Raw genomic sequence first — 22,198 nt, 5'->3', positions numbered from 1 at the left:
ATATTAGAATATATTATTATTTAACTTTTTAGTTTGACACTGTACTAAACGTTTAATTGAGATAGTCCTGTTTAATCTAGTCTAAACCAATTCAAATTAATCCCCAAAACTAATTCAATTCAAAATCGTCCGATACAACAAACACACCCTTATATATACAAAGTAGTTGGAAAAAGGCCTTACTGACAAGGATACACGTGGGTGCCCATCATATTCCCACGTCCATTGCGTGGCAGAAGTAGCACATGTGTTTGACTGCTACCCTGGTTCGTTGGGAAAATGCTCAAATAGCTTTGAGTAGTGGGACCCACTGGACACGCTGCTAGGCCGACACGTTGCGCGACCTTTATTTTCATATTTGTCCTTTTCTTAATTCTGAATCTACTTGTTGAAAGAAAATAAATTTCTTAAAAATTTTAACTTGGAATTGTATACAAAATTCACGCTGGCCAAGCTTCTAGACTTCAAAATTAGTTTGGAGAGCAAATGGTGGACATTGCCCAAATTACCCCCTGCCACTTATTTTCATCACTTTTTTTTTTTAAAATTGTATTTGTAAAAGTATCGAAAAAAACAAAAAAACAAAAAAAAAAAATTTGCAAGTGGCCCTTTATCACAATGGTAAAAAAGTGTTAAACTCTTGTATGACAACATAAGTTCGAATCTCGTCGGAAATTAATCTAACAAAATCTATTATTTGACAAAAAATATATACATATATATATGTGGGGAAAAATTTGAAAATAAAAATCATACTCCAAAGTTACCTTTTTTTTTTCATTCGCGTTTTCTTTTTCGGTTCCCCATGCATCAAATCTTCACTATATCTTTGGAGATTGAGAATTCAACTAAGCTATACAACGAACTATACATAATTATTTGGTATTGAAATTCTCAAAACGTGAGTCAGATTTATATATCCAAATTACATATTAATGAAATTCTTTTTGTCAACAAAAAAAAAGTGAAAATATATTTTTATCTTCTATCACAACAAAAAGTTAAGAATAGTAATGTAATTTTACAAAACAAAAATTTTATTTTTTTGTTTAAATCTCACTTACAGGTAATTTTATCATTTCTAATTTAAAGAAAAAGATCTCTTCCTCTCTTCCCACTCTCACGTTCTCTCTCTCGTTCTCACTCCTTCAATTTTAAAAACAAAAGTAAAAAATTTCACACACACTTTGTATGTAGGCATATACTAGTAAAAAGAAAAGAAAGAGAAAATTGTAAGGTTAATTTTGTCAAGTCATCTTAACTTCTCTTTAAAATTTAAACTAATGAATATTAATTTAATTTCCAGAATAATATTTTAAAAATGGTTATCATATTTTTAAACTGTCTGCGTCACCTTCCACTGTCTCTCTTAAGGTTGCAAAGAGAAGGTAGAGAGAGAGAGAGAGAGAGAAAATGAGACTTGCATCGACGACTTCCCATCCCTGAAATCAAAGCTTCTTCTTAGGGTTCTTATCCTGCTACTTGGCTCACCACTGTAAGATTTTCCCTCCCAATTTTTTGCTCCAAAGTGTCTGCATGCTTGAAATTGTTGTTTTTCTTAGAAAAGCTCCTTCTAATCTCTGTTTGGTCTGCGAGAAAATATTAGAAAGTTTCGAGCTTTGGTTTTGGATGTAGAAAAGTGAGCTCAAATTTCCAGCTTTGCCCCCTAATTTTTGGTTTAATTGAACATTTGATGCAAAAGCTTTTGAAAATTTAGCCTGGTTTAGTGGAGTAGGACAGTGTATTTCACATGTATTTATTTTGATTAGGAACGATGTTGCTACTCTAAGCTAGATTAAGGGGAGGCGAGGTTTGAACCCGCTATCAACCAGGGCAATCCACCATTTGCGTGTATTTCACATTTATAAATTTGAATTTTTTGTTCATGCTTTTTTATTTTTTTATTTTCTATAATTGCGTATGATTAAAGATATAATTACATGTTAAAGATACCCAAATGATTTGTGCTTATATTTTTGTTTATTTCGTATATAATTGCTTAATTCAGAGGGACTTACAGAATATTGTTGAGGGCATAAAATTCCCTCCTATGTTTCTTTTTGGCTTGAAAATTAATTATCTTTACGATATCCCTGTCTGTGTTCCTCGAGTTCATGGTAGGAACTCTACGGTTACCCAAAAGGAGGGGAGATTGCAATACCCCATTACGCCACCGCTTTAACTTTTTGATAGCAGTGTTTAGGGTATTTAAACCTGGGAGTCTAAATGTCAGCTGGAGTTAGTACTATTAGAAGAGGCCTGGGGTCATCAGATATAGTGTAAGAGCATCCCAACCCATTTCCTATCGGTCAGTTGGGGAAAAGAGTTATAGCAACTGATCCCTGCTACTGAGAGAAAAGGCGCTGACCCTCTATGCAATGGGATAATGGATGTGGGACGCGAGAGCTAAGACTCCTTTTGAGTAGTTGTACATGGGTAAGTAAATTGTTACGTCTCAATTCACAAAGGTCCGCCCATTTGTTATGCGTGCAATTTTCTTCCTGGTGCAAGTGCCAACGCCAAGGAAGGGACGTTGTGATACCCAGAGGGGAAATCATAATATTTGTGAAGGAGGGAGGATTGTGATTCCCCTGAATCACATTGGGTATGCAGTAGGAAGATCTAGAGCATGCAAGTGAGGCTTGGGAATCCAAAACTGTAGTGGAAGTGACATTTTTGGGAGAGGTCTTCGGCTGTTACAACGTTTGGTTGATGTACTTACGCCTAGCTTTGTCCTCAAGAAATTTGGTAAAAGGCTTATTAACTAGGAATACTATGATTTAAATGGAACATCAATCTTTACCATTCTGTTCGATTTGTTTCGCTGAATTATTTTATGATCCATGTATGTATTTTTCTATAACTGAATGATGGTTTGGTTTCTGTCTTCGGATATGATTTCATGAATGTGCGCCTAGTGGATTTACATATTGTAGGGGTTTTCTGTCCTTTCCTTTCTGCCATGACAGTTGATCAGTACTTTCTTTTGGTTTCTGTCCTCATCTTCCTTACTTATGTTAAATGTTAAACCTATGCTTATATTCTTCTCAGGAGAAAGTGGTGAATGATGCCAGCTAAATCTAATGAAGATCTGCATATAGAGCATGGTGCTGAGACTGCGCTGCAACCTATCTACTCCCAACCTTGGTGGCGTGGAGTGGGGAATGGTACAGCATCATCTATGGTGGATCATAGTAGTAGTATGGTCATGAATGGAGCTATGCAGGCACAAACTAATGCTAGGCTGGATGGTCGGGCCAACTTCAATAAAGAATTTCGGACTACAGTAGAATCACAGTCTGGTAGTTACTTTTTGAATTATCATATCCCTCGAAAATTTCATGTGAACTTAGTTTTCATATGTTCTGGGAGATTATATACACTTGCTGATATAAGAAATTAAATATAAAGTAGCCATTCGGAAAAACTTTTCATTTTCTTTTACTATAACTTTGTGTTCTTTCTGAGATTGAAGGACAGAATGTATCATCAGTTTGACATACTGATCAAGACCTTTTAATCTGTGATATAAAGGAAAAGTTCAATGTTTTTACGATCTAAGCTGAATGCCTTAATACAACTGAGTATTTTTTGGAGAAAAAGAAATTAAGTAGGCCGTACTTAAACAATGGTGTTAGATATTACAATCTTTGTCCTACTAACTTATTTTGTTTATGAGCCGGTTTATTTACGAAAAACTTTATCTAGTTGAAAAAAAAATAAGGAAGTGCATTACGAAAAAATTATGTCTAGTTAAAAAAAAATAGACTTATGTGTTAATGCAAGTTTCTTTTTGTTCAGATGGGAATGGTGGTAGCGAAAACCAACATACCAAAAGCGTTTCATCCTCAGTGGTTCCTGCAATGGGTCAACACATGGATCCAAACTCACAAATGGAACTTGTTGGCCACTCAATTGTAAGTACTTTCTCCTTTCTCCTCACATTCTACGCGTACAAACCTTAAAACATATGGAAAGAATTACAGACACATGAAGAACAGGAATTTGCATCCATTACTATGCATCCAATTTCTTCTGGGAAAAATGTCTGCTGTTCAACAAGAGGGTTTACAAGTTCATTAAACTATGCAGGTTATGTCATCGTATCCGTATGCAGATCCACAATATGGTGGGATGCTGACTCCTTATGGGCCACAAACTATGGTATGCAATCTGCAGTTGTTGATATTGTTTCAGTACTATATATTGTATATAAGTTGGCACGGCAGGAAACCTTCAATGAACTGTGCCAGTTAAAATGAAGCTTTTGTAAATATAGGATTTCCATAATGCTCTTGTAAATGTGTTGAGAAAGCAAGAGGAAATGAGATACATTAATCATATCAATAGGTCTTTGAGCCAATGATGCTCTGGATACCATGTTGAGGAAGTAAGGAGAATGAGATAAAAGGGTTCAAATAGTGTCCACGTCTAGCCAAAAATGGAAAACTAAATTATAACCAAGTCAATTAAATTATTAATTAAGTAATTTACCCCTATAAACAAATTGGGAAAGCAAATACTTTTATCTGGAATCCTAATTACATCACACCTTTTATTCTCCAAAGCTTGCATTTATGCACATTCATACTTCATACCAATATTTCTCTCATCAATTCCGTTAAAATATACAAGGGACGAAATTGATGAGCTTGAAACACAAGGGACCAAACTGATGAGTTGGTAAAAGATAAAGGACCATTTGTGATAAAAATATGTATTTATGTTTTTTCTGTCGGGTTTGGTACCATATATACATGTTTGCTAATCAATGTTGTAGTCCACAATAGATGCAACTGTTGCACTTTCTAGTCTTGTATAAGCAATAGGATGAATATTATCATACTGCACTGAATTTAGTGTTGAGAAAAGTTGTCATTTCATATCTGATGGTTTTTAGCGTGATGCTAGTTGCCTCCCCACTTCTATGGTATGCATCCTGGTAGAATGCCTTTGCCTCCTGATATGGAAGAGGAGCCTGTGTATGTAAATGCCAAGCAGTACCATGGTATTTTGAGAAGAAGACAGTCACGTGCTAAAGCTGAGCTTGAAAAGAAACTTATAAAAGCTCGAAAGGTAAATGATTTCAATTCTTTCGTTCTTCAAACTCATGGGGAGTTGGGTACAAGAAACCAGCAAGGATGAAATATGGAGTTTAATGAATATTTGTTCTCTATGTCTAATTTCTGAAGAAAATGCATCATTACAACTTTAATTAAATTAAATAAGTAAACTACTCATGCCCAGTAGTATGACGTGTAGGGTGACTTGTGAATATAGGATCAACTAGTAGCAAGTATGAACTTGAAATCTAAAGTCTAAGGTGGATTAACTAGTAGCAAATTTGATAAAGTTATACAATTTTGGAAGTTAGAAATATGGAAATATCAATAGAAACACTGGAACTCTGGAGATGTATTATCAGAAATATTGGTAAATGTCGGTAAGTAGCAGTCATTTCTGACTCATCTTCACCAGTGTCGTTTTTTTGGGTATGTAAATTGGTGATATCAAAGTAATGTTGGCGATATGCTGAATGAAAATGTATTTCATTCCATGTTCATATTAGCATATACTTTTTACAACCACATTGGTGGGTCTATCGATTTTTTCACTCCCGGACACTTGCTTTAGGCTTAAATTTGGGTGGTAAAGCCTTGATGATACATGGTGGTTCCTTTAGGTTTTATGTTCATACATCAGTAACTACTTGATCTGCTTCTTCTGCTTAGTAATTTGTCCTTTAGGGCCTGTTTGACATATGATTTTATTGCCACTGTACAGCCATATCTTCATGAGTCTCGACACCTGCATGCATTAAGGAGGGCAAGGGGGTGTGGAGGTCGCTTCCTTAATAAAAAGAAACAAGATGATAACGACGAAAATTCCTCACTAGAAAAGGGCATGAATTATGATGGAAACCATTCAGCTGAATCTGCCAAATCTGGTTTTGAGTGCTGTCCAAATACCAGCAATGGGAATTTTGATTCCTCAAATGTCCAGCAAGACAGATCAGGTAAATGGCTCAGGACACAGAGCCACCACACACACTCTAATGGTAATGGCAATGGTCATGGCCCATCATCAGCATACCCTTCCACGTTTGGTGACAGCAAGGAAAGTGTGTTCCTGGGTCAACAGAGGGAAAACATGCAGTTGAATGGGTTGTCTCGCGGCACCATCCCCAGTAAATGAGATCCCTCTACGAGGTTTGGGTCCCCTCTTGACAGGGTTTCAGTTCATGTGGCAAGCCGTTTTTATCAGTTGTCCATCTTGTATTACATAGAGGCTTATATCTTGCAGGAGATGCTCAAGGCGTGCAGAGTCTCTCTTGGAGGACACCCGGCTGTTCAATGTCAGTATCCGGCAACTCATTCTTGGCTTTGGTTACCTTGTAATTATTGGGGGTGGGGCGGAAGGAGATGGTGGTGGAGTTCATGTCGTCTTGAGCCTGCCATCGCTTGCACTCACTCCTGTTGTAGAAACAGTATCAAAAGGCATCAGTTGGGAACTTAAAACCAGAAAATTAGTTGTGAATGTGTAGATTCTAAACACTGCAGGTATTTTGATTTTCGAAAGTGTGTTGTGACTTGGGTTTCGGACGAAATTTAGGGTTGTGGTGACTCCTGAAAAGACTATTTCCCATCCCTGGAGGGGAGAATTTGATCTGTGTTTCTAAATGTAGCTATAATTATCTGGTTTTCTTAACAGTCCAACTACTTTTTGAGGCACTACTGGGTTTGATTATTGTTACGTATTTTTACAACACTCCAGTTTAATTGTGCAAAAACCAAACTAGTTTCCACAATTTTGAATGAGGATGTGAATAGGGGGAGCTGGGGTGTTTTGAGTAAATTTAGCTTTAGGATGTGTGTTGTGACTTGTGAGTAAATTAAGTAGAGTTGTAACCAAAGGAGGAAAAGAATAAATTAAGTTTTCATGTAAATATTTTTCCATTTTGCGAAATGATGATTTTGCAAACTATTCTGGTCTATGGAAAGACGACAAATTGACTTATCTTATATCATGAACGACGTATTGAGAAACATATAAATTTCTGGTTATGACAAGGTTACATTGTATTAATTTATACGAAAATTGAATGTTTAAGATTGAAAATAAAAAGGAAAATTTAACGAAAAACTTCTGATACTGTTCACTTTAATGAAAAATCACATTTGTACATTAAAAAATCAATTCTGGTACTATTCACTTTACCATTTATTTTATCCTTATCGTTAAAATTCAAAATTTTTAAAATTTTTTTTATTAGTTTTCCTAAATAAAAAACCTAATAGTTTTGGAAATCAGATTTCAGAACCCAAAAACTTCCTCTGAAAATGTAGAATTAAAAAGAATTTTGGAAACAAGGCATAAGAAAACAAAAGGTTTTCTAGATCTCAATGAAGCCCAGCCCAAAGTGCAATATCTGGATGGAAGGCAGTGGACCACGTGATTACCAGTCCAAACGAACCTGAAACCCTAGCACACATCTTGCAATCTAAAACCTACCTTCCTCCCGTCCCTCCCCGCCTTCTCTCTCTCGATTGAAGTTGTCTGTCTGTCTGTAAAAGCAGCTAGAGATGTCCCAATGATGAACAATTTAGTAATCTGAGGAGAATGCATGAAATTACAATTAAAAAGATTGGTGCTCCCTTTTCTGCAGAGGTTGAGGAGCCAATTCTTAATTGCTTTCGTGCTCTCCAGGTTGAAACCAGGCTTTCCTGAGGGATTTTCTTTCTTTTTCTTTCACCATATTTTGCTTTTTAGAAACATTGATTCATATATGCTTAATTTGTTTGAGGTTTTTCAATTTTCTAGTTTTTATGTTTTTTTTTTTTTTTTTGGTTTTTGTTTGCTTGTTAAGCAAATTAGTTATTCTTTGTTCATCCATTGTGCTTGTAGCTATAAATCAAGAAGATGCTTTGTTTAGGATTAGTGAGTTTGATACAAGTAGGAACCAAATTGCTGAGATAAAGCAATGCTTATTTGGATTGGTCAAAGTTATGAATCAAGGAAGTCATAAATAAAAACTAATGTTTTTGGGCAAGGCTTCTCGCTTTGGAGGGTTGAAAAATGAACGTTTTTTCGTACATAGCCTTATCTTTTTTTGGCAATGAGGCTGTTTTCACAACTTGAATCCGTGACATTTTGGTCATAAAATGAGCAATCTTTTAGACTTGATCGTTGACATTAATCAAAATTAGTGATGCCTCGATCTTTTTGTTTTTAGGTCCACGAAGCGGTTCAGGCCAGATAGCCATAGAATCAAACACCTTACGTTACTTGGCCAAAAATGTGGTCTGTCTAATCTGGTCATATAGACCTCCAATTTCTTGTAATTGTGATTGATTTGAGCTGAAAACATAAATTGGATGGTGATGTTGTCATTTAGGTTCCTTTGACATGCCACATTAATTAGTGTGAATGTGATCTCTTATGCACTCAAGTTTGAATTTCCATCCTCACAGTTTAGATTAGTTTAAAATAAAATATCGTTTGTTCAAAAGAAAGAAATAGATTGAAAGATTTCAAACTTCACATTTTAAGTCAAATTGGGAGGATGGTAATATTGTCATTTGGGTTCCCTCTTTGTTATATCAACATTGTAGACGTTGAAGCCTATAGTTCAATAAGCTTGCCAATTTTGCCCCATTTGTGATGACTTGGTACCTACCTTCAATCTTCAAGCTATCACTTTCAAGTATCAAGATGACTTGTTGGACAAGAAAAGATTTAGCCGTCGTATACACCAAGAGGGAGATAATTAAGATTTGTAAGATTTAGCCGTCGTATACACCAAGAGGTAGATAATTAAGATTTGTAAGCTAAAATCACAACAAGAGAGACAAAAATTAATTACCACTTAACTTGTTGCTAACAAATTCGACTGCAGTCGATATTGCAATCATAAAAACGACCCCATGCAAATAAGAAAAACGGAAAATGCATCCAAGTATATAATTAACATTAATCAAGATGGTATAGGTATTGATTCATTTTTGTTCCAAGTAATTAAAACACAACAGACTAATAGAGTAGTTTAAATACAGAGGTGTATACATTTTGTTCGATCATTATATTATCGATTGCAGTCGAATTTGTTAGCAACAAGTATAAATCACAAGAGTAGTTTAAATACAGAGGTGTATACATTATATTACAGTGGCCTGCCTTCCCTTGCGGGTTCTTCCAATGATCGAACAATTAGAGCTTCGCTTGTTCTTGCAATTGCTCCTGTTCAAGAAACCGTAATTTACATCAGAAGCGCGCTACCAAGAAAAGGAATGGTAAGAGTAGGAGAACGAAACATAAACGCAAGCAAGCACCGGGTTAGAACTTAGAAGGCAGTTTTGAGTCAAATTAAATCAAATAAAACTGATCTGCATGATCCCAATCTTCGTGTGAATATGTGCACTGCATGATGCAGAATGAAGTAAAGATTAAGGTGCATCTTCGGAACAATTGAAGTGGCGCTGACCTCTGTCACGAAGATAGCATGCAAACCGTATGGAACTCTGTGTGGCAATTCCACAACTGCAACGGGGTCTGGTGACATTGTCTTTGCATCAACTACATGAATTGCTGATTTTCTGCATGATCAAAATGCAAGTTTAGATTGCAGTCTGTCCTCAAGAAGATTGAACTTCACACGCACGTCACTGCATAACCGCTGGTAACACCGGTTTACTCAGCTTCAAAAGCATAAGCACGGAGAGGTATAAAGAAACTTATATTATGGTTTATAAGAATATCCAGCGGAAAAAAAAAAAATAGTCTGAGAAATGAAAATAGTACCCAGTGTTCTCGTCATGAACAAAGAGTATTAAGTAGCCATCATCTTCTTCAGAAGTAACGCCAGGAGTGCGAGGGACAAAAATAGCCTCAGAACCAAATCTGCCAGGTCCCAGGTCATAGAGGCCTTGGACATTTCCTCCAACCTCAATTTGTGTTTTTCCAACCTCTGGTTCAGCATGCAGATCAAACTTGGCTACTCCTGTAACCTTGAAAATGCTGTCCAGCAAGGTTCCGTACACATAACGCTGCTTCCTGATTTCACACAAGTTAATTGATGAAATAAGTAAACATGAATGTTACACTAGCCTAAAAGAACACTAGGCAGCTCCCAGGGAAAGGATATGCGTACCTTCCGGTGTAGCTCTCATTCACCCTGGGAAAATCTACAGCCGCTTCTGATAGTTTCTTTTGGGATGCTAGACCAGTTTTCAAGTTGAATCTCATTTCGTACCTGAAAATAATTAGAACAGTCAGAAGCACCATCTCTCAAGGAATCAAGTCAGCAACATCTGTCAAAATCTCTTACAGCTCATTTCTGAAGTTTTCAAGCTTTTCTTTGAACATTTCCAAATCAAAATTCTCAAAGCGGCATGTGATTAAAACAACTTCATCCTCCTCCTCCCAAGCATTAGCTACATAAAAGGGGAAAAAAGGGCAAACCATCAGAACGTAGACAAGAAAGAGCTTTAAGCATAGCGTAAACACGAACCATGCATGATCATAGGTACTATTGTTGAACCAATCGACAGTAACTATAAGTTACACATTTTGAACAAAAATCCGGTCATTAGTAAAGTTCCGGGACTGAACAGGACAAACTAACAGAGCCATTTCATTTCTGTTTTCATTACATGCACATGAATAGACAGAAAACCACTTTGCAGACTGTTGAACTATAAATTATGATTTGCAGAAATCTAAACTACTTCCAGACTGAAATGAATAACGTGGAGTTACAATTGTGCCATATCAACTAATATTCTTCCAAGTCAGTCAAGGATATACCAGAATTTTGGCATATTGGTTAATCCAAAAAGGTCCCAATTTACATTAAGGAAAAGTTACCAAAAAGAATAACAGATGTAATGGTTGATCGGTTATTCGTCGGTAGATGGGAGTCAGAGAAGAACAATTCCCTCCTAGTCAGCATATGATGCAGACAAACCTGAACTTAATCAAAGGGGGCTAAAATAACTTCCGTAAGCCTTGATAAGTTCAGGTGGTCTGGAATTTTAGCTAGAGGAATTCAAGGATAATATGGAACTGGAAGTTAGATCAGTACTACTCTATGAAACCGAGAAGAAAAACTGAATTAACATAAAGATCAATGGAACAGAAAGAAAAATAATAAAAATTCTAGATAGCTGGTAGGATTTTTGCGGCCTGAATCAGACAGGTGGTATGCATAGGAAGGGAGCTGATAGGCAGAAACCTACATAGAACATATTGGTTTGAACCCAACTACAAGTAGCAAGGAAAAAAAACTGCCAAAACAGCAAGGATACAGGGCTCAATTGATACACCGTAAAACAAATTTAAGATTTCAGAAAAAAAAAGGGTGAAAGTCACAACATTTTTTTAGTAGAAAGTGATCACGCTCCTCAGATGATAACCCTTCTTAGTAATGCCTCAAAAGAATAATAAAAGTAAAGGAATTGCAGCACTTCTTTAACAGTGTATGCTGTGCTTCACCAATTAAATTTTAATAGCATGCAGGTATTTTAAATATATATTGAACTTACTAAAAAAACAATACTTGTTTCAAAGACATTGTTTTGTTGCACTACGATAGGAAGCAAATATGCGCACCATTATGGAAAATGAAGCAATTTGGAAGCTCGAACCATCTGATTAGCAACTCATCCTTTGCATACCGTGGAAGTAAACCAAAGCGAGCTTTTTTTGTTTGATCAAATGTGAATATCAACTTTTGTTCCTTAACCATTTCCTGGAAAAAAAAGAAAAATAATAACATGTTAAATCTCATTTTAATGTGATTGTTTAATGTTCAGAATAATTACTGTTAAGTTATTCATTGATCCAAAACTTAAGTGGAATAGAAGTGGGTAGTGCCACTCAATGTCCATGAATCATTTGGATCAACACTCGAACACAATACCATATTGAGTAATGTTGATCGAAAAAGCTTAAGCTTTTAGCAACAAGCCCAAGAATGCATAGAAAAAACTAGATGAAAATAATTTCAGACCTTTGGTTTGAAGATCAGGGGGAGATCCATGAAAATTGCATAGTTCTCAGTAATTGCAAAATCATGCATCATGACAGGGTCTGGTATTGTTATCGGTATAGGGTCATGCATGAAACCATCCTTCGAAATAACTCTGTAAGTGACATATGGCGGAGTCCATGAATAGCCAAATGTAAACATCTCACCTGCATTATGTACTTCATAAGTTGACAGGAAAATCTCCTTATAAGGCTGAAGAAATACATTATTATGAAAATGTACTTACCAGTGAATGGGTCAACCTTTGGATGAGCAGTGAAGGAATGTGTCAGTCTCTTATCATAATCCAGCAAGCCAACCGTTTGCAGATCTCCATCTTCCAAAACTTTGAGGACATCTGCATAATGCAAAACGAACAGTTTCCTTTACAAACTAGAAATAGACAAGAGTACCAATATGTTTGAGTCCCGCAGAAATATACGAGGCAACACAAATTGTTTCTATTTCATTGCTAATGCAACATAAGCAACTTCAGTTCCACTGAAACAGAAAAGAAAAAAAAAGTACCAATATGTCTTAGTCCTGGAAATATATAGGAGGCGACACAAAGGTTTCCATTTCAAGGCTTTTTCTTTTTCTCAACCACAAAAACCAGTCATCTATATTGCATCAAAAGAAGTTGTGCAATCCAAGAACAAGTAATCTCTTCATCCCAAAGGATCCTTGAATTGATTGAAATTGAAAAGTAGATGCAAGAAAATGGGTGAGTTCTGCTTACAAGGTTTATCCGCCTCGTGAAGAGCTAGAAGCTTCCCATGGTGATATGTGAGAGCTGTGTTACCTGGAAATGTAGAAAACAGTTATTTATGTTCACTGCTTTCTTAGGCAAGTAAAAGGACACGATTTCTTCATTAGCCAGGATTTCAAGGATAAAATTTAAGAGGCATGAAAATTTCATAAATGGTAACATGTAAATTTTAACTACGCAAATTTCAACTATGTAAATTTTACTTCAATCAAGGTGTCGTCATACCCAGTGCACAAGGCTCCCGCTTTACGCAGGGTCTGGAAGAGGTGAATATTGGCTAGCCTTACCCCCAACTTTCACAACCGGACGTGTCCATGCATACTAAATTGTGGTGTATGGATTTAAAATCCTATACAAATATCAGTAACCAAAGGCATTAAAGCCAAGAAATTGTCGCAGTTTTGACATTAACTTTAAAACAGGATAATGCATGGAAAACTGCTTTCAAAATTGTACAGAAAATAAAAATTGTTGCGGTTAAAAAAACATTTCGCACAAGAACACCTTACCAGTCCCAAAACCATAAGACATATCTAATATTTTCAGTTTTTCTCTTAGCATTTGCAAGCTCTTCATGAATAAGCCGAGAAACCCCTTAAGGTCTCCAATCTGGAAATGACACATTGAGGAACGTAAGAAAGGAATCTCCCAACTAACGTGTATGGCACAAGCGTAAACCAAATTGCAATGATATACCTTCATAAATTTAGAACCTCCAAAATATTCTTCTTGCTTAAGACGTGACGTCCTTACGTAGCGGGAGACATAAGTTGCTTTTCCATCTTTGATGCGCATACCATGAACCATACTGCAAAATGTTAACAATAACATGTATACCTTTACTTGCTTTGTCCAATTTATAATTTGATACACACAATTAAACCAAGGAAATATCATAACTTATAACAATCTAAAAGAGCAATAACTGTAAATCTTAACGCTGAGCCGTAAAATAAATCATTGAATGCAGTACCAGAAATGAAGGTGCGTAAACAATCAATGCGTACATGCTGGAAAACAGATGCATATTTCACCAAATGCACCGAGAAACAGTTCTCCGAAAAGTCTACCTCGAGAAAGCAAGCAAGCAAATAGAAAGTGGAGAACACGACGAAGATAAGAGTAATTAGGGAGTAATGAAGCACAACTAGCCACATTTTACAATAGCAAGAAAAAACAGTCGTACTGAATCCTTAACAGAAGATACTCTTCCAATATTCCCCAACACTGATTCAGTGACTTTACCAATTCGGCCAACGACACGAATACTGAACAGAAGCAATTTAAGCTATTTATGGCTTATCTCAATTTTAGCATGGAAATTGAATTCAATAACATAATTACCCTACAAACAAATTGTTCAGAAAACTTGAAATCAAAACATAAATATTGATGTGAAAAATGGAAAGAAAAAAAAAACAGGGGAATCACTCACCCATCTCCATCAAACCTGCAAGGATAGCAATAAGGAACATCAGCACAAAATACAGATGACTAATCTCTGAAACATTATTTCCAACAACTAACAGAGACATACCAGTGATATCCAGCAACTGGTGCAAACTTTGGGTTGGGCCCCACCCTGACAAACTCTCCATTTAAGCACTCCTGCATTTCATACATGGCATGTCATTGGCAGGACAATTGGCAATTGAGAGAGAGAGAGAGAGAGAAAGAGAGAGAGAGGTACAGGAAGATGGCCGATGACAGGGAGGTTGGTGGTGGGAGGAGTTTCATCAGCCACCGGAGCAAAGTTGCCAGCGAGGTCGTGGTGAGGCTGAGAAGAGTCGTACATCCACTTCACGATCAGCTTCTCGATCAAGTCCACCACTTTTGAAGAAAAACCCTTGTTGGGTTTTGGGTTAGGGACCACTATGGCGCTGCTCTTGAGCTGCTGCTTCTCGTCGTTAACTTCGACCTCCGCCATTGTTGTCTGGTTTCTGATCCTTGGTCGAAGTCAGCGAGTCTGCGTGGTGGAAATGGAGGGAAGGGGGGTGTTTATCGCGTGTTGGTAATGGCAGTGCTACGTTTAACGTTTTGTCGTGGAACGTAGGAAACAACATATTGAAGTAAATATGTTTTTATTTAAATATTTAAATATATTTATATTTTGTTTTATTATCATTATTCTATGCATAACAGCCAATTGATTTATAAGATAAGGAGTTACAGCTTTTTAAGTTTGAAACATGCCGTTGACTTTTCAATTTAGTAGTTATCTCCTTTTAAGTTTGAAAGGCGCCATTACTTCTCTGAATAGAGAAGAAAATTCTGACATGATACGCAATCAAACTATTTTATTTGACTTACGTTTTGATTTTGTCTTGCTTTCAATTCTCTCAAATCTTCAACGTCTCTTTATTCTAAATGTATATATAGGTGTCCCCGGAATCATTGGAAATATACGAAAAAAATATATATTTTATGATACATAGTTTTGGTAAGCAACATTGAGAGGGTGTGAGTTCGAAGGTTCTTCCACTGTACAATGAAGAATTTTATTAGAAGAAGAAGGTTCTGGGTTGTTTTATCCTGGCGACGATGTAGTGTTTGTGAACTACTTGCACAATTTGGACAGAGCCGTAAAACATCTTAAAGAGAACGACTTAATCAACGACTTATCATAAGAATCATTCACCACTCAAGGCTTTTACATTTTTCGGATAACTCGTTCCTTACTATTTCAGTTTTCAACATAACAGAGTGCAGAGGTTGAGATAACTTAATAAAGATACTGCTTTCTCAAACTGTAAAGTGCTGCCGTTACTGTACATATAGTTGCTCCTATTGCCAACTCGTCAACTCTCTATTATATTATTGGTTTCCTGTGGTACAAGATGCTCTTTAAATTTATGAGTTCCAGTATTCATCTCTGGTGTGCCCAAAATCCTTCTGCTCACCGAGAAAATGACTTGTACAATACGAATAGACTGTTATAACGATGTTTCCTGCTAATAAAACTAAAACATGTGTTTTTATCCCAATTTTTTAAAGAATAATCCCCAAATTTAGTAGTCCATCCATTTCATTCTATTCCAATATAATCGTAGGTACCAACCATGCATGGTTGTTAAAGAGCAGACCCATGGGAAGGGGAAAACAAGTCTTCCACTTTGACTTCACGTTATCAAACCAATAATTAATCCACCCAAATTAGGGTGTTTTGCTATTGGGGTCTTCTGTCCCACGTTCGATAATTTCTTTTTCTCCTCTCCTCCTAGCCACTATTTAGAGGGTTTGGGAAAGGGAGAAGAGACACCAAGAGCAACAATTCACTTAGCTCAAGAGGAGAAGAGAACCCTTGGACCTACTCCAACCCTTGGAGTAAAAACTCAAATTTTAGGTTCTAAACTTACCTCAATTTGCTCCAACCCTTGGGGCTAAAATGAGTTAAAACTCAAAACTCATTTATGGCCCAAATTTAGCTCAAGATTATTTCTTTCCTAGGTTAGTGAGGCTGACCCATCATATATGTATATTTTTGTAGTTATATATTTATAAATTCATTTAATCCAATTGTTAAGATCTAATTTGATGAAATCCAACAGTAAAAAAAATTATCTAACGGTCCAAATTTAAATATAACAGCTAAAGTATTTAAAAAAATTATTTTATGTGTTTCATATTGTTTCATAGTGTTTCACGAGTTTCATGGTGTCGGTTAGTGATTTTTCAATATTTGTCGGAATCTAAATATTTTTTTGTTAACATGTTCATAAAATTAAATTAGGATAGTCTACATAATTTTTTCTTTTAAAAAAGTTACTTTAATAAAAAAAAAATAATCTAAATTCATTCTTTAATAATCTGGGCTAAAATTTTAACCGAGAATGGTTGGAGCAAAAAAAACTGTTTCCGGGCTAAAAATTTTAGGTTTTAACCAAGAGTTGGAGATGGTCTTAGTAATATTTTTCTCTCTTAGTTTAGCCTCTAGGGTATCATCTTTGCCCTAGGAGTAGGAGACTACTAAGATCCATGGAGGTTTGATCTCTATGCTAGAGCATAAAGTATGTAGACAAGCTAGCTGGGCTAGATGAACCGAATCCAACCTTTGGTGACACTCTTGTTCGTGGTTCATGCAAATGAGACGACGATACAAAATTCGTTAATTACGTTAGGTATGATCCTAATCAAACTCCTTTATATTATTTGAATATACTGCCAACATCATCCAAATCAGCTGTCTCTCTTATGGAATCCGACATCTTTTCTCCAAAGACTTCATAGCACATTTGCCTATCTGAAAGGGAAATAAGTATGTAAGCAAAGTGATAACAGTGAGTAAAAGGGCATCTGGGAAACCTGACTGATGATGACTACTACGGACGTACCTTCTCGGGCCTGATCTCTTCTAAAGTAGCCAGAAGTTGTATTATTGTTTCCTCGTCATCGTCATAAATAGATATGAATTCCATCAATTCATTACGCAATAGGATAACAGGCGGTGAGTGCAAGGCAATCCAACAAAAAACAGCAAACAAGAAGCACAACAGCTACGTTTTACGTACCTCCTTTATGCTTTACATACCCCAGTGGGTATGTTCGGGTTCAGAAACCCAAGCGCCGACCTCAAAAACAAATTCTGAATTTCGTTGGTCATCCCTAATCGTGATCTTACCCGAGCACAAGGTACAACCGATGTGACATTGATATATTTGATATCCAAAAATAACGTCTGTAAAGTAAATAATGATAGAATAATTATTACATATGTTACTGTATGTATAGTGGTAAACCTAATACAATACAAAAGAGATATGATAGACATCAAGCCACAAAAGAAAGACCAACTAAATAATTCTTCTTTCTTGCTATTGGAAATTTGGAATGAAAACTAGAGAAGTATCCATTCACTTTGATCTAGCCACTATTACTTTTTTTTTTGTCAGAAGGTAGAGAACATTCATAAAACAAAGTCCAAATGGACAGAATACAACGGAGCCCTATAAAGGATTGGCATACAGATTACAACGTAGGTAGCCACTATTACTTCTATTAAACACAACACTGAGACAATTGGATCTTTGGGGGTCAATCGGTTTCTATGACTGACACAAACTAGGATGCGACTCTTTGATTCCTACTCGGGGCAAAAGAGGTGCAATCGCTAAAATAGATATCAATCTCATTTTATAATGAATGGTGTCGGTCGAAGAAATTTGAATCATGATAAAGTGATGACCCTATTTTTGCATTTCAACTAGTTTATCGTACTCGTGTTTCCTTAAATTTGATAAGGAGAAATTCGATCACAATGCTTTTCTTGATTTTATCATAGAAATCATGTTTCCCTAAAGTTGATCAACATGAATTCGATCATGATGTTTTCTTGATGTAAAACCCTTTTCACGATTAGAGGCGTATATTTGGGTCTTTGATACGTATCGTCCCCTAGTTTTGCAATTCTGTGATTAGCAAAAGATCCCTTCATATGCCTAGTTCATCTAACATATATTTAATGCATTAAATAAAATTCAATGCTTCCAACTCTTCTGTTTCACATATTTCATGTTTCATTTTCCATCATGCATCATCCTCACTAGTTCAAAGAGAATTCTCTCTCGAATTATGAGTGTCTTGTGTTGAAATTATACGAACAAAATGTTTCTTTACATAAAAGTAGATTGTTGGCATTGAAATTGAATTCTTCCGTTTCAAACAAATAGACATTTGGAATATCTAGATTTTGTCCACCCACGAAGAACATGGTCTTCACCACAGTCGCGAAATGAAGGTTCTTCACATGAATCTTCATCTAATTCACAATATCATCCAATTTCGTCCCTTATCTACTGTCTCACTCATCAATGTAATCCTTACCATTAAATTCCGTTAAAATAGATAAGGGACGAAATTGATGAGCTTGAAACACAAAGGACCAAACTGATGAGTTGGTAAAAGATAAAGGACCATTTGTGATAAAAATATGTATTTATGTTTTTTCTGTCGGGTTTGGTACCATATATACATGTTTGGTAATCAATGTTGTAGTCCACAATAGATGCAACTCTTGCACTTTCTAGTCTTGTATAAGCAATAGGATGAATATTATCGTACTGCACTGAATTTAGTGTTGAGAAAAGTTGTCGTTTCATATCTGATGGCTTTTAGCGTGATGCTAGTTGTCTCCCCACTTCTATGGTATGCATCCTGGTAGAATGCCTTTGCCTCCTGATATGGAAGAGTAGCCTGTGTATGCAAATGCCAAGCAGTACCATGGTATTTTGAGAAGACAGTCACGTGCTAAAGCTGAGCTTGAAAAGAAACTTATAAAAGCTCGAAAGGTAAATGATTTCAATTCTTTCATTCTTCAAACTCATGGGGAGTTGGGTACAAGAAACCAGCAAGGATAAAATATGGAGTTTAATGAATATTTGTTCTCTATGTCTAATTTCTGAAGAAAACCCATCAATACAGCTTTAATTAAATTAAATAAGTAAACTACTCATGCCAAGTAGTATGACGTGTAGGGTGACTTGTGAATATGGGATCAACTAGTAGCAAGTATGAGCTTGAAATCTAAAGTCTAAGGTGGATCAACTAGTAGCAAGTATGAGCTTGAAATCTAAAGTCTAAGGTGGATCAACTAGTAGCAAAGTTGATAAAGTTATACAATTTTGGAAGTTAGAAATATGGAAATATCTATAGAAACACTGGAACTCTGGAGATGTATTATCAGAAATATTGGTAAATGTCGGTAAGTAGCAGTCATTTCTGACTCGTCTTCACCGGTGTCCTTTTTTTTGGTATGTAAATTGGTGATATCAAAGTAATGTTGGCGATATGCTGAATGAAAATATCTTTCCTTCCATGTTCATATTAGCATATACTTTTTACAACCATATTGGTGGATCTATCGATTTTTTCACTCCCGGACACATGCTTTAGGCTTAAATTTGGGTGGTAAAGCCTTGACGATACATGGTGGTTTTTTTAGGTTTTATGTTCATACATCAGTAACTACTTGATCTGCTTCTTCTGCTTAGTAATTTGTCCTTTAGGGCCTGTTTGACATATGATTTTATTGTCACTGTACAGCCATATCTTCATGAGTCTCGACACCTGCATGCATTAAGGAGGGCAAGGGGGTGTGGAGGTCGCTTCCTTAATACGAAGAAACAAGATGATAATGACGAAAATTCCTCACTAAAAAAAGGCATGAATTTGGATGGAAACCATTCAGCTGAATCTGCCAAATCTGGTTTTGAGTGCTGTCCAAATACCAGCAATGGGAATTTTGATTCCTTAAATGTCCAGCAAGACAGGTCAGGTCAATGGCTCAGGACACACAGCCACCACACACACTCTAATGGTAATGTCAATGGTCATGGCCCATCATCAGCATACCCTTCCACGTTTGGTGACAGCAAGGAAAGTGTGTTCCTGGGTCAACAGAGGGAAAACATGCAGTTGAATGGGTCGTCTCGCGGTGCCATCCCCAGTAAATGAGATCCCTCTACGAGGTTTGGGTCCCCTCTTGACAGGGTTTCATGTGGCAAACCGTTTTTATCAGTTGTCCATCTTCTTGTATAACATAGAGGCTTATATCTTGCAGGAGATGCTCAAGGCGTGCAGAGTCTCTCTTGGAGGAAACCCGGCTGCGCAATGTCAGTATCAGGCAACTCATTCTTGGCTTTGGTTACTTTGTAATTATTGGGGGTGGGGCGGAAGGAGATGGTGGTGGAATTCATGTCATCTTGAGCCTGCCATCGCTTGCACTTACTCCTGTTGTAGAAACAGTAACAAAAGGCATCAGTTGGGAACTTAAAACCAGAAAATTAGTTGTGAATGCGTAGATTCTAAACACTGCCGGTATTTTGATTTTCGAAAGTGTGTTGTGACTTGTGTTTCGGACGAAATTTAGGGTTGTGGTGACTCTTGAAAAGACTATTTCCCATCCCTGGAGGGGAGAATTTTATCTGTGTTTCTAAATGTAGCTATAATTATATTTTATGTTTTGATTACTATCTGGTTTTCTTAACAGTCCAACTACTTTTTGAGGCACTACTGGGTTTGATTATTGTTTAGTTTTTTTTTTTTTATAATACTCCAATTTAATTGTGCAAAAACCAAACTAGTGTCCACAATTTTGAATGAGGATGTTAATAGGGGGAGCTGGGGTGTTTTGAGTAAATTTAGCTTTAGGGTGTGTGTTGTGACTTGTGAGTAAATTAAGTAGAGTTGTAACCAAAAGAGGAAAAGAATAAATTAAGTTTTCATATAAATATTTTTCCATTTTGCAAAATGATGATTTTGCAAACTATTATGTTCTATGAAAATATGACAAACTGACTTAACTTATATTATGAACGACGTATTAAGAAACATATAAATTTTTGGTTATGACAAAGTTACATGGTATTAATTTATACAAAAATTGAATGTTTAAGATTGAAAATAAAGAATGTTTAAGATTGAAAATAAAAAACCTAATAGCTTTGGAAATCAGATATCAGAACCCAAAAATTTCCTATGAAAATGTAGAATTAAAAAGAATTTTGGAAACAAGGCATGAGAAAACAAATAGCTTTATAGATCTCAATGAAGCCCAGCCCAAACAAAGCTGAAACCCTACCACACATCTTGCAATCACCTCCCTTCCTCCCTCTCCCTTCCCCGCCTTCTCTCTCTCGATTGAAGTTGTTGTCGTATTTTGCTCATCGCACACAGAGATGTCCCAATGATGAACAATTTAGTAATCTGAGGAGCATGCATGAAATTACAATTAAAAAGATTGGTGGTCCCTTTTCTGCAGAGGTTGAGGAGCCAATTCTGAATTGCTTTCGTGCTCTCCAGGTTGAAACCAGGCTTTCCTGAGGGATTTTTTCTCTTTTTCTTTCACCATATTTTGGTTTTTAGAAACATTGATTCATATATGCTTAATTTGTTTGAGGTTTTTCAATTTTCTAGTTTTCATATTTTCTTGTTTTTATGATTTTTGTTTTTTGTTTTTTTTTTTTGCTTGTTAAGCAAATTGGTTATTCTTTGTTCATCCATTGTGCTTGTAGCTAGAAACCAAGTAGATGATTTGTTTAGGATTTAGTGAGTTGATACAGGTAGGAACCAAATTGCTGAGAGAAAGTAATGCATATTTGGATTGGTGAAAGTTATGAATCAAGGAAGTCATAAATAAAGGGGAAAAGGAATGTACATGTCAAATTTACTTTTTCTTGGAAAATTCTAGAAATATAAAAAAAATAAATCTAATTATTAATAAATTTATCTATTGTTTGACCAAAAAAAAAATATAAAACCACATGAAAGAAATTAGAGTTTATGATAAACATGGGTTAATCTTTAGTCAAATTATTAGTATAAAAAATAAACTATGTGAAGTTAATCATGAGTAGTAGAAAAGTTCACGAGACTAAAGGCTCGTTTGGATGTGCTTTTAAAATAACTGA

General features: G+C 36.0%; 2 protein-coding genes across 9 annotated transcripts in view; one reads left to right on the top strand and one right to left on the bottom strand.

The window, feature by feature from the left end:
* The first annotated feature begins 1,337 nt into the window (after positions 1-1,337).
* LOC126598924 (nuclear transcription factor Y subunit A-4-like) lies at positions 1,338-20,737 on the top strand. Of its 4 annotated transcripts, XM_050265317.1 has the most exons (8): positions 1,338-1,495; positions 3,052-3,302; positions 3,802-3,917; positions 4,093-4,164; positions 4,912-5,076; positions 5,785-6,016; positions 20,065-20,257; positions 20,350-20,737. In XM_050265317.1, exons 2-7 carry the CDS (start codon positions 3,065-3,067, stop codon positions 20,241-20,243), a joined length of 1,002 nt encoding a protein of 333 aa, XP_050121274.1. In that variant the 5' UTR covers positions 1,338-1,495; positions 3,052-3,064; the 3' UTR covers positions 20,244-20,257; positions 20,350-20,737. The 4 variants fall into 4 exon arrangements, with proteins under 4 accessions (XP_050121274.1, XP_050121292.1, XP_050121265.1 ...); XM_050265335.1 differs by lacking the exon at positions 5,785-6,016 and having other exon boundaries at positions 19,833-20,257; XM_050265308.1 differs by lacking the exon at positions 20,065-20,257 and having other exon boundaries at positions 5,785-6,209.
* Positions 8,948-22,198, bottom strand: part of LOC126598866 (carotenoid 9,10(9',10')-cleavage dioxygenase 1-like) — a 28,084-nt gene continuing 14,833 nt past the window's right edge. The window contains exons 1-14 of one of the 5 annotated variants that reach the window (XM_050265243.1): positions 14,485-14,821; positions 14,332-14,402; positions 14,230-14,244; positions 13,491-13,602; positions 13,304-13,403; positions 12,765-12,827; positions 12,273-12,383; positions 12,008-12,192; positions 11,608-11,746; positions 10,325-10,430; positions 10,148-10,249; positions 9,799-10,050; positions 9,482-9,593; positions 8,948-9,237 (exon numbers count right to left, since the gene is read on the bottom strand). In XM_050265243.1, the coding sequence (XP_050121200.1) occupies positions 9,208-9,237; positions 9,482-9,593; positions 9,799-10,050; positions 10,148-10,249; positions 10,325-10,430; positions 11,608-11,746; positions 12,008-12,192; positions 12,273-12,383; positions 12,765-12,827; positions 13,304-13,403; positions 13,491-13,602; positions 14,230-14,244; positions 14,332-14,402; positions 14,485-14,721 (1,635 nt within the window). In that variant the 5' untranslated portion in view covers positions 14,722-14,821 and the 3' untranslated portion in view covers positions 8,948-9,207. The other 4 variants (XR_007615003.1, XM_050265249.1, XM_050265267.1 and 1 more) reach the window with 4 other exon arrangements.

This window comes from Malus sylvestris, chromosome 2, assembly GCF_916048215.2.
Source record: "Malus sylvestris chromosome 2, drMalSylv7.2, whole genome shotgun sequence".
NCBI lineage: Eukaryota > Viridiplantae > Streptophyta > Magnoliopsida > Rosales > Rosaceae > Malus > Malus sylvestris.
This window is presented reverse-complemented; position numbering and strand designations above follow the sequence as displayed.

Bases quoted from the DNA above. Each gene is read 5' to 3' on its own strand.
- LOC126598924 (XM_050265335.1), top strand. From the start codon at position 3,065: ATGATGCCAGCTAAATCTAATGAAGATCTGCATATAGAGCATGGTGCT. The intron at 4,165-4,911 runs GTATGCAATCTG...GCGTGATGCTAG, and splicing joins CTTATGGGCCACAAACTATG to TTGCCTCCCCACTTCTATGG. The intron at 5,077-19,832 runs GTAAATGATTTC...GTCACTGTACAG, and splicing joins AACTTATAAAAGCTCGAAAG to CCATATCTTCATGAGTCTCG.